This window comes from Oncorhynchus nerka, linkage group LG15 (genome assembly GCF_034236695.1).
Source record: "Oncorhynchus nerka isolate Pitt River linkage group LG15, Oner_Uvic_2.0, whole genome shotgun sequence".
NCBI classification, from domain to species: domain Eukaryota; kingdom Metazoa; phylum Chordata; class Actinopteri; order Salmoniformes; family Salmonidae; genus Oncorhynchus; species Oncorhynchus nerka.
This window is the reverse complement of record NC_088410.1, coordinates 68082688-68095477: the sequence shown is the minus strand read 5'-3', so window position 1 is coordinate 68095477 and position 12790 is coordinate 68082688. Positions and strand designations below refer to the sequence as shown.

At 41.5% G+C, this 12790-nt stretch overlaps 1 protein-coding gene across 2 annotated transcripts in view; it reads left to right on the top strand.

Annotated features, from left to right (window-relative positions):
• Positions 1 to 3750: 3750 nt before the first annotated feature.
• The window catches only part of LOC115143188 (AMP deaminase 2-like), an 86550-nt gene continuing 77510 nt past the window's right edge, over positions 3751 to 12790 (top strand). The window contains exon 1 of one of the 2 annotated variants that reach the window (XM_029683335.2): positions 3751 to 4128. In XM_029683335.2, the coding sequence (XP_029539195.1) occupies positions 4119 to 4128 (10 nt within the window). In that variant the 5' untranslated portion in view covers positions 3751 to 4118. Of the gene's footprint in view, positions 4129 to 4948; positions 5090 to 12790 lie in introns of those variants that run through there. The other variant, XM_029683337.2, reaches the window with a different exon arrangement.

Here is a 12790-nt window from a genome sequence, read left to right as displayed (position 1 = left end):
CTGGTGTTAGCCCTCCCTAATTCCCTTACGCTAAACCTGACATCTTGCCGTCAGGTTGGGATTGGGTAGGGCTTTTTCTGGCGTTCCCATGGGAACAGTTAGATCCTATTAGGATGAAGCAGAGGGCAAAAGTGAAGGTTAAAAATGGCAAACTCTATTGGATTTAGAAAGAGATGGGTGGATTAGAAATAGAGAACATATGGATGTTCCAAGTTGACTTCCTCTTGCACAATTTAGCTCGCCCAGCTTCTGTCAAGTATGACTCAAAAATAGATGGTGTCAGGTGTTCTTTTTGTTCCATGGCCAGTGACAATTGGCATGCAAATCTGAGCCATGAAAATACGTTATTTGTCACTGTGATTTGACTGTGAAGGCCGTGTGATCATAAGGAATTTCTACAACGTAAGACCTTAGCTTTGTGACTATGCTGGTGAAGGATGGAGAGTTTAACAGGCATCAGGTCTCGTTTCCTGGCACGGGTTGAGTGATCCGTTGAGGATAGAACGCATTAAACAACAGTGTTGCCTTTCTGGTCAAGCTCTACCACTTACAATACATCATACGTCACTGGCCTTTTGCACTCAGATAAGGAGAGAGACAATTTGAACAGAGGGAGATTTCACTCATCTCAGAAATCTGTGTCATGGGTCAGCACAGAGATTTACTGTACTCAGCAGTGTGCCTTCTGTGCACAGTGCCTTCTGTGCTTGCATGTGCCTAATTGATAGATCTGTTCTTTATAGATCTATTTTGTCAGGAATTTTCATCTCCAATAACTTTGCATGTAGTGAACTCCAAAGTGGATTACCTCTGCGACAAAACAAAAGAGCCATGAACAGCTAGCTACTGTTTGACTGGGCTTGGTTGTAAACAGAGTAACAAAGGCCATTCTAATGTAAAAATGCTTCATACACCTGATATAGCGTTTCATACTTTATGTGAACAAACTCAAATGGAGTGGCGCTGTAGTTGTGGTTAACCAACTAGGTAGGTGGCTCTAACTGTGCTGAATGAAGACAAAAAGCCAGACATTGGCCCTTCCACCTGCAGATACTATGAGATTGCTCAACGTGCAGTGAAAGAGAGAAAAGGAAAGAAAGAGAGATTGGTCTCATGGCTAGAACCGGGTTGCTAATTAGGGCATCCTCCAATTCCGTTGTCCCTTTCTAATTCTGACCCTTCGATCTTTGACTATATGCTACCTACTTTATCATGGGATTGGCCTGGTGTAGCTGATCTGTTGACAAGATTATCCAGAGGCCCCTGTTAAATCTTGGGCCACAGCTTAGGCCAGCAGATGGCCACTTACTGTGAGAGGGGCGCTGGTTGAGAGATGCTGGGTTGTGCAGTGCAGTGCTGGTAGTACAGTAGCAGGGAACAAGTGTAATAATACTAGTCCACCCCTCTTTCAGAATAGCTCTTCCCTCTCTGCTCACCTGAGTGACTAGTCGGCCAGTCAGACCCTTGAAAGTAAGTAGGAAGTAAGAGGGTGATTGGATAAATGCACATCCAACTGTCCCCAGAACACTGTTCAGTATGAACTACTTGAGTTAATCTGAGAGTGACTGAGGTTGACACTCTAAACAAGTTTTAAATATGTTCATTCACATCTCATCCAACTCTTGGATGAAAAAAGTGTGTCACTATGTGCAGGCTACAACATATATAGACTATAAATAGACAATATTTTGTGTGTGTCTTTCTGCCCTACTTGTCTGAGTAGGAGAAATGCCTGGGAAAGTATTACAGAGCCTTTAAGTGAGTGAGGAAGAGTGGATGAATAAACTTTCTTACTATTCTAGCCTCAGGATTCTGGCCTCATTCTGTGCAATATGAATTACTGTTCATCTGAGGGCGTTTGAGGTGGATTGAGGTGCAGCGATGTCATCCATTGGCAGCTTTATATCTGGCACACCTGACTCGTGGTTGTGTATTCTACATCACTGTGAACTTTTTTTTTCTTCTCGTAAGTTTTTCTTCTTATTTATTCTTATTATTTTTTACCCCGTTGTCTCCCCAATTTCGTGGTATCTAATTGGTAGTTACAGTCTTGTCTCATTGCTGCATCTCCTGTATGTGAGAGGAGAAGGTTGAGTGCCTTGCGTCCTCCGAAACGCAACCCAACCAAGAAGCACTGCTTCTTGACACAATGTCCACTTAACCAGGAAGCCAGCCACACCAATGTGTCGGAGGAAACACTGTACACCTGGCGACCGTGTCAGCGTGCACTGCACCCAGCCCGCCACAGGAATCGCTAGTGCGCGATGGGACAAGAACATCTATGCCGGCCAAACCCTCCCCTAACCCGGACAACGCTGGGTTAATTGTGCGCCGCCCCATGGGTCTCCCGGTCGCGGCCGGCTGTGACAGAGCCTGGACTCAAACCCAGAATCTCTAGTGGCACAGCTCCCTCTCGGGAGGCCCACTATGAACATTTTAAGATATTTTGGGGCATACTGCAATTATATTTTATCCAGGTATGGTCATGCGAAATTGTCCAAGACCCCATTGAGGTGTTTGGCAGGCATATTGGGAAAGTCTTCTGTGGGTTAATGAGTGAATTCTGTGATGACCCTGTATCTACAAAAACATTTAAAGCCCTGTTCTAGCTGTTTGTGTGAAATCTGGTGCCTCTATCATCAAAGTTACAATCCAAAAACAGCTGCCCCATGACATGGAATTTTATGGCTAAGCTTCCAACATTCTAATGTCAATGGCACAATATGGATAATTTTTAAACAATAGTTGTAGCTGATGCTTTGAAAATTGGTTATACATTTGGAAAGTATTCAAACCACTTCACTTTTTCCACATGTTGTTACATTACAGCCTTATTATTATTATTATTTTTTTTTACCCCTTTTCTCTCCAATTTCGATCTTGTCTCATCGCTGCAACTACTCAACGGCCTCAGGATGCGAAGGTCGAGTTATTCGATATGAGACATGACCCGCAAAACCGCGCTTCTTAACACCTGCCCGCTTAACCCGGAAGCCAGCCGTACCAATATGTTGTAGGAAACACTGTTCAACTTTCAACACAGGTCAGCCTGCAGGTGCCCGGCCCGCCACAAGCAGTCGCTAGAGCACGATGATCCAAGTAAAGCCCCCCCGGCAAATGCAGGAGTGGCTTCGGGACAAGTCTCTGAATGTCCTTGAGTGGCCCAGCCAGAGCCCGGATTTGAACCCGATCAAACATCTCTGGAGAGACCTGACAGAGTTTGAGAGGATCTGCAGAGAAGAATGGGAGAAACCCCCCAAATACAGGTGTGCCAAGCTAGTAGCGTCATACCCAAGAAGACTCATGGGTGTAATCGCTGCCAAAGGTGCTTCGACAAAGTACTGAGTAAAGAGTCGGAATACTTATGTAAATGTGATATTTCCTTTTTTATTTTCTTTATATAAATTGATGGAAAAACGATGTAATCTATTTTAGAATAAGGCTGTAATTTAACAAAATGTGGAAAAGGTATAGGTGTCTGAATACTTTCTGAATGCACTGTATTATATATAACATGAAAGCTAATGTCATAACCTTTCAGAACCACTTGTCAAACAAAGTTTAAAATGTATCAGCATTTTTGTTTTAAAGCCACGGACTACTAGTAGGACTATTTGACTTCTGACCTGTGCACAACTAATTAACACGACCCCTTTAAAACTTTCTCCGCTTTTTTCTGTATGTGATTTATTTTATTTTATTTTACATGACGTCAAAAGTGCAGCCAAATGGTAATGTGTGCAGTCTTCAGTCACACACGAAACAAACAAAAACACACATCTTATTGTTTAGTTAACATAGCTATCTGATATGAGATATACATTCGGTGGGGGAAATATATTTACTCAAGAAAATAGATGTGTCTATAGCTAGACAATAAATTCACATTTCTGGATATTTCCACATTCTCTTATGACTGGTCAGTTGGAGCTAACAAAACTAGCTCGCTAGCAAGCTAAGTTAGTTACCAGTGAGAAGTTGTTAGAAGGCTGTACTCCGGACGTCTGAGAAAAACAACAACTGTCAGCTACAGTAAGGTTACCAGTTGTTTCCTAGGGCAAGGCAAGCTACAGCGACTATCTGTATCACCTCTTCGAGCTAAGACTGGGGTCGCAACAATGGCAGGTGGTAAGTAGATAGCTAGCTAAACCAGTGTTTTTCTAACCACGTGTTGATGTCAGAACTTTCATGATCCTCTTGAGTTATTTGGTATGTGATTTAATGTATTGTGGCTAGCTAAACAATGTAAAATACACAGTTCGTTATTTTCACGAGCTTTTACATTTTTAAATGTAAAAGCTCTCTAGATCTTTTACATTTATAAGCTAACTTAGCTACCTAAGTTAGCTTAAAAATGTAAAAGATCTAGAGAGCCACATTGGACAGAATTGAAGCTGTTAACGTTATTTGTCAATCAAATGTGTGGCACACTTAGCTACCTGGACAGCGCAGGACAGTTGGTTTATTACATGATTGTAGCATTTCTATACTGTCAGTATTTGACTTCAGCAGTACCAAGCCATCACATATTGAAGTTGCATTGTTTCAGTAAAAGCGTTACTGCAGTGCACCCATATCAGTAATTGAGGATTTTTATGAGAGTTGATTTTCTTGTAGTGACTAGACTGTTATGCATGGATATGTACACTGATACACAATGACAGTAGTAACTCATATTGAACGTTTAGCTACAAACGCTGGTGTAACAGTGGAAAAACACGGCCGACTTTGCACTCAGTCTGTCTATCATCTCTAGGCCTCAGTGTTATGTCACTGGTACAAGGGAGGTGAAATTCACTTATTTTCAGGAAAAGGGGGGCTGTAATTTTACATGACTGACTCAGGGTGAGGAGGATCATTTTCGGGGAGGAGTGATTGAAGGGTGAGGGGGGTGTGCAGTTCTGCAAACAAATCTGCAATACCCTGAGCTTTGCAGAAAAAAAAAACCAAGAAGAGCCAGCAGTCTGGTCTCATTTTTACTACTAGGGTGTCCAGGAAGGAAGCCTGACAGGCAGAGCCTGAAACAAAAGCACAGAAGAATGAGTAAGAACCTGAGGAATTTCCCAACAACAATCCTCCCATTCTTGGGGTAAGGGCTGTAAGATTGCGTTGCCATCATTTGTCTTGGTTGCCCGTCATAGACTTGGGGCTTTTTGGTAAAGTTTTTCTTTTCCTGGGACCAAAAATGTAGGCCTCAATTTTTAGTGGTGTAGCTGCACCACAGGGAGGGCGAGACGTCAGTCCTTAAACTTCTTATGGCTGGAGGCAGTATTGAGTAGCTTGGATGAATAAGGTGCCCAGAGGTGCCCAGAGTAAACTGCCTGCTACTCAGGTCAGAAGTCAGAAGGTCAGAAGTCATATGGTAGGCAAAAACCTGAGAAAAAATCCAACCAGGAAGTGGGAAGGAATTCTCCGGTTGGAACATTATTGAAGATTTATGTTAAAAACATCCTAAAGATTGATTGATTTGATTCTATACATCGTTTGACATGTTTCTACGGACTGTAACGGAACTTTTTGACATTTCGTCTGCTCCTAGTGAACGCACTTCGTGAGTTTGGATTTGTTTATTTATTAAGTGTATTTCTGTAAATTTATGTGGCTCTCTGTAAAATCACCGGATGTTTTTGGAACTACTGAACATAACGCGCCAATGTATACTGAGATTTCTTTATATAAATATGAACTTTATCGAACAAAACATACATGTATTGTGTAACATGAAGTCCTATGAGTGTCATCTGATGAAGATCATCTAAGGTTAGTGGTTCATTTTATCTCTATTTCTGATTTTTGTGACTCTTCTCTTTGGCTGGAAAAATGGCTGTGTTTTTCTGTGACTTGGCTCTGACCTAACATAATAGTTTGTGGTGCTTTCGACCGTAAAGCCTGTTTGAGATCGGACACTGGTGGGATTAACAAGAAGTGTATCTTTAAAGTGGTGTGAAATACTTCATGTTTGAGGAATTTTAATTTTGGATTTCTGTTGTTCTGAATTTGGCGCCCTGCACTTTCACTGGCTGTTGTCATATCAATCCCGGTAGCGGGAGCTCAGCCCTAAGAAGTAAAACAGTTTTTATAAATGTGTCAGATTGATTGGAATTTTGCAGACAGCCTGCAGTAGTTGTTTTTGTCTTCCACTGAAACCACCCTTTTACTGTGTTGGCAGTCTGAATGATATTTTTATATATATTTTACAGTTGTATTGACAAGTGACTGTAAAATTATAGATTGTCACATACATTTATACAAATTGTGTGTATTAGTTTAGGTGTCAGCAATTGCGTGTCAAGTCCAAAATGTCTATCAGAGGTAAACCTTGCATCAAAGTTGGTGAAGATGTGGGATACTGATCTTCACTGAAGAACGTTATGTCCTTTGATGTAGTTGTGTCTTCATACCACTAGATGGTGGTCTTTACTTAGTATTCCCTCAGTGTCTCATTACCTCAGTTCCAGTGAAATGCTTACCTACGGTCCTTTTCCAACAATGCAGAGTTAAAGATAAAGATAAAATATATAAATAAATTGTGACACAAGGAATAAATACTCAGGCTGTCAAACAATTAAAATAATGAAGATTTAATGGCATGGCTGACCTTGTAAAACAACACATTTCACTGCACCTATCCGGTGTATGTGACAGTAAAACATGATTATTAATCCCCAAAAAATAGTTGCTCAAATGTTGCCCTAAAGAAAGATTTTTCAATATAAAAAGCAGTACATTGAGTTACAGGTATATTATGCTTTGACTGTAAGGGCCAGAAACACAAAATGATTTACATCAGAATGTTTTAATAGCATTTTCACCATAAACAACACAAATGTCACTATAACATACAGCTGTAAATGCTCCTAATGTTTAAGTAGGCCTACTCTCTCAAAGTTCTTAAGATTAACACTTGTCTACACACACACACACACACACACACACACACACACACACACACACACACACACACACACACACACACACACACACTTTAAGTACTGTTAAAGCTTCAGGAGCTTCAGGTGTTCTAAATGAGTGTGCCAAGAGCTAGCTGTATGGATACAAAGAACTTTTAAACTTGTCCAACAATGTTATGAAAACACTGTAACTATCTGTGCTGTTCAGATAACTTTATACACATAGGCTTACACACTCTCCCTCCCTCCCACACCCTCTCTCTCTCTCACTTACACCCGCTCTCACACACACACACAATCATACACACCCCACTCTTTTATTTGTATTTTTTAGGGGATAGATCAGCTTTAATATTGCAGATAGATTGTAGCTTCCATCATAAACACCCCACTCTTGCATTTGCATATGCAGCCTACATTTGAAGCATCTTTGAGTAGCCTATTCCAAACACTTGTCAAGTTACCAGGTTGCTAGCTAGCTATAACTTTGACATCCCTAGTGAATACACAATGAATAAATAATAACAATAACGAGTAAAAGGTACATAGTCGATGGAGTACCAGTAATGAGTCGATGTACAGGGGTACGAGGTAATTGAGGTATCTATCAAATTGTATACCATTTTATGTCACATTTTTGGGGCCTTCCTCTGACACCACATGGTATAGAGATCCTGGATGGCAGGGAGCGCATTCACACTACCCTCTGTAAGGCCTTGCGGTCAGATGTCAAGCAGTTGCCATACCAAGCGTTGATGCAGCCCGTCAAGTTGCTCTCAATGGTTCAGCTGTATAATGTTTTTGAGGATCTGAGGGCCCATGACAAATCTTTTAAGCCTCCTGAGGGGGAAGAGGCGTTGTCGTGCCTTCTTCACGACTGTGTTGATGTGTCTGGACCATCTTGATTCCTAAGTGATGTGGACACCAAGGTACTTGAAGCTCTCGATCCGCTCCACTACAGCCCTGTCGAGGTGGATGGGGGTGTGCCCTCCATTTCCTGTAGTCCACAATCAGCTTCTATGTCTTGTTGAGGGAGAGTTGCGAGGTTAACAAAAGACTCCACTATGCAAGTTACCATTTGAATATAATGTAAATGATGTCACTGTGACAACTGTTGATTGATGTAGCTGCTAAATTTTCTCTGGCTATCTACTCCAATTATAGAGCACTCTCGTCTGCGTGTGCCAGAGCGCAGAATAACTGACGAATTTACGAACACTCAACACCTGTTGAATATGGCCGGTGTCAGTAAACATTGACAAAATTTTTTTAATTGTTGCCTGCAGCACAGTTGCAGTCATCAACACTCTAGATAACATTAAAAAAACAGCCTAACCAGCTCTGTTAGGGCGAGTACAATGTTCAGAGTAAGCTGTTCTCTCATTTGTGTCTGGAAGTAAGCTAGGCAATGTTAGCCAGTTAGCTTGACCGCTGTTAGGACAGAACGCTCAGATCAACCCTTAGAGATAGGTGGAGCTAATGCTTAAGAGGGTGTGAATGATGCTGAAGGGGTATAGACAAATAAGAGCTCTCCAGTAGGTGTACCAAAACATTCAAAAGCCATTTTCTCAAAGTGAGGTGACAAGTTTATCAACTTTCAAAGTATAATTACTTTCCCATTGTTCCTCAACTCTAGTGTATGATATGCCATTTTCTAGCTCTGAGTCTCAACTTTTATCCAATGTAAAAAAACACCATTTCAAATTTGGCTACAAAAGACCGTATTGAGCTGGTCGATCACATACAGTGGGGCAAAAAAGTATTTAGTCAGCCACCAATTGTGCAAGTTCTCCCACTTAAAAAGATGAGAGAGGCCTGTCATTTTCATCATAGGTACACTTCAACTATGACAGACAAAATGAGAAAAAGAAATCCAGAAAATCACATTGTAGGATTTTTTATTTATTTATTTGCAAATTATGGTGGAAAATAAGTATTTGGTCAATAACAAAAGTTTATTTCAATACTTTGTTATATACCCTTTGTTGGCAATGACAGAGGTCAAACGTTTTCTGTAAGTCTTCACAAGGTTTTCACACACTGTTGCTGGTATTTTGGCCCATTCCTCCATGCAGATCTCCTCTAGAGCAGTGATGTTTTGGGGCTGTTGCTGGGCAACACAGACTTTCAACTCCCTCCAAAGATTTTCTATGGGGTTGAGATCTGGAGACTGGCTAGGCCACTCCAGGACCTTGAAATGCTTCTTACGAAGCCACTCCTTCATTGCCCGGGCGGTGTGTTTGGGATCATTGTCAATGTCATGCTGAAAGACCCAGCCACGTTTCACTCAAAATCTCACGTTACATGGCTCCATTCATTCGTTCCTTTACACGGATCAGTCGTCCCGGTCCCTTTGCAGAAAAACAGCCCCAAAGCATGATGTTTCCACCCCCATGCTTCACAGTATGCATGGTGTTCTTTGGATGCAACTCAGCATTCTTTGTCCTCCAAACAAGACGCGTTGAGTTTTTACCAAAGTGTTCTATTTTGGTTTCATCTGACCATATGACATTCTCCCAATCTTCTTCTGGATCATCCAAATGCTCTCTAGCAAACTTCAGACGGGCCTGGACATATACTGGCTTAAGCAGGGGGACACGTCTGGCACTGCAGGATTTGAGTCCCTGGCGGTGTAGTGTGTTACTGATGGTAGGCTTTGTTACTTTGGTCCCAGCTCTCTGCAGGTCATTCACTAGGTCATTTTACCCCACGGGGTGAGATCTTGCGTGGAACCCCAGATCGAGGGAGATTATCAGTGGTCTTGTATGTCTTCCATTTCCTAATAATTTCTCCCACAGTTGATTTCTTCAAACCAAGCTGCTTACCTATTGCAGATTCAGTCTTCCCAGCCTGGTGCAGGTCTACAATTTTATTTCTGGTGTCCTTTGACAGCTCTTTGGTCTTGGCCATAGTGGAGTTTGGAGTGTGACTGTTTGGAGAACAGAGGAGCCTCTTAAAGAATAAGTTACAGGTCTGTGAGAGCCAGAAATCTTGCTTGTTTGTAGGTGACCAAATACTTATTTTCCACCATAATTTGCAAATAAATTCATCAAAAATCCTACAATGTGTTTTTCTGGATTTTTTTCCCTCTCATTTTGTCTGTCATAGTTGAAGTGTACCTATGATGACAATTACAGGCCTCTCTCATCGTTTTAAGTGGGAGAACTTGCACAATTGGTGGCTGACTAAATACTTTTTTGCCCCACTGTATGGCCCTGCTGACAGCTGGTGATTTATGACCTTGTGTTGAAGGGGAGAGAGGCTGATAAGATCTCAACTGGGGATTTGGATGACTGAGGGCCCATTTGACATAGAAACATCAGATTTATGTTTATGAATTATGAAAAATATTAATAACCTTCCACCTATGAGGCCACTAGAGGGTACTTTTGGTCACTGACTGCAGGAAAATACAAGGTCATGCACCTTGGCTACAAATAGCCAAGGTTGTGCACGAGCAATGAGGATGATTTCAATTGGTATTTATGGTGTGCTTTTTCCACAAAGTTTTAAAAATTCTGACACAGCGTTTGCATTAAGGAAAAGTCTCTTTAATTCTGTGAATAACACTTGTTTCTTTTATCAGTGTTTATTATGAGGATTTCTGTAAATTTATGTGGCTCTCTGCAAAATCACTGGATGTTTTGGAAGCAAAACATTACTGAACGTAACGCGCCGATGTAAACTGAGATTTTTGGATATAAATATGCACTTTATCGAACAAAACATACATGTATTGTGTAACATGATGTCCTTTGAGTGTCATCTGATGAAGATCATAAAAGGTTAGTGATTAATTTTTTTTTGTGACTCCTCTCTTTTTCTGGAGAAATGGCTGTGTGTGTTTTTGTGACTTGGCTCTGACCTAACATAATCATGTTGTGCTTTCGCTGTAAAGCATTTTTGAAATCGGACATGATGGGTAGATTAACAATAAGTGTATTTTTCATTTGGTGTATTGCACTTGTTAATGTGTGAAAGTTACATATTTCTAAAAAATATTTTTGAATTTTGCGCGCTGCCTTTTCAGTGGAATGTTGTCGAGGGGTGCAGCTAGCGGAACCCCTAGCCATAAGAAGTTATTAACAGGTCAACATTCACAAAGCCATGGGGCCAGACGGATTACCAGGATGTGTACTCAAAGCATGCGTGGACCAACTGGCAAATGTATTTCTCAAAACCTTTGGCCACAACTGTATATACAGTGTATGTGGATACCCCTCAAATGAGTGGATTTGGCTATTTCATCCACACCTGTTGCTGACAGGTGTATACAATTGAGCACATGCAATCTCCATAGACAAATATTGGCAGTAGAATGGCCTTACTGAAGAGCTCAGTTACTTTCAATGTGGCACTTCCATAGAATGCCAACTTTCCAACAAGTCAGTTTGTAAAATTTCTTCCCAAATTTTTGCAACTGAAAGTGCTGTTATTGTGAAGTGGAAAAGTTTAGGAGCAACAACGGCTCAGCCGCGAAGTGGTAGGCCACACAAGCTTACAGAACTGAACCGCAGAGTGCTGAAGCCCGTAGTGCGTAAAAATCGTCTGTCCTCGGTTGCAGCACTACTGAGTTCCAAACTGCCTCTGGAAGCAACGTCAGCAGAAGATCTGTTCATCCGGAGCTTCATGAAATGGGTTTCCATGGCCGAGCAGCTGCACACAAGCCTAAGATCACCATACCAAATGCCAAGTGTAGGCTGGAGTAGTGTAAAACTCGCCACCGTTGGACTCTGGAGCAGTGGAAACGCATTCTCTGGAGTGACGAATGTGACGACCCTCCCACTCTGTCTGCCGTATTCTCTCTTTGTTCTTGTTTCCTTATTAGGATGCCGGTGGGCGGGGTTGGGAGGGTCGTCAGCTACATGGGAAACACCTGGGCCCCTTGTGTCCCAGGATAAATACACCACTTCCCCATTCATGGAAGATACTCTATCCATGCAGACACCTTTATAGATTTTGTTGTGTATCTTGGTGGTTGTTTGCTTTGGCACCGTTCAACACCCTGCATTATCACATTCATGCATGCAAAACACTCACTTACACTACTGATTACACACACACACCATTGTATATTGTACTTAGTTTACTTTATTTAATAAATATATGTTTTGTTACTCCTTATCTCCACGTTGTCTCCCTTTTGTTACGGGCTTTGAGCCGGTTCGTGACAAGTGGGGGCTCATCCGGGATCTTTGAACGTATTGGTTTGGGAGAACGTTGAGGTAATGTTAAAATTCTGTACGTGTTTGGTTTGCATATTTTGTTTGTTTGAGTTTGATAGGCCCAGTATTAATTGCCTTTGTTGTTTGGTTTGTGTGCTGCATTGGTGAGAGTATAATGGTTAGTTTCCAGGCCCTGCACAGCCTGGAAACTCTTGTTCTACTTGCTGTTGGGACATTGGTCTGAGGATGTGAGTAAGTCAGCTGTGTACTGGTGGGAGATTTGGGTAGGGTAGTAGAACTTGCTACCCAGAGCTATAGCCTTTTTCCCCTGATAGGCTTAGCGACGTGTTTCATTTTTGGAATACAGTGGGGAGAACAAGTATTTGATACACTGCCGATTCTGCAGGTTTTCCTACTTATAAAGCATGTAGAGGTCTGTAATTTTTTATCATAGGTACACTTCAACTGTGAGAGACGGAATCTAAAACAAAGATCCAGAAAATCACATTGTATGATTTTTAAGTAATTAATTTGCATTTTATTGCATGACATAAGTATTTGATCACCTACCAACCAGTAACAATTCCGGCTCTCACAGACCTGTTAGTTTTTCTTTAAGAAGCCCTCCTGTTCTCCACTCATTACCTGTATTAACTGCATCTGTGACTATGAATCGTTGGGAAGTGACTATGAATCGTTGGGAGTTGTTGTAAA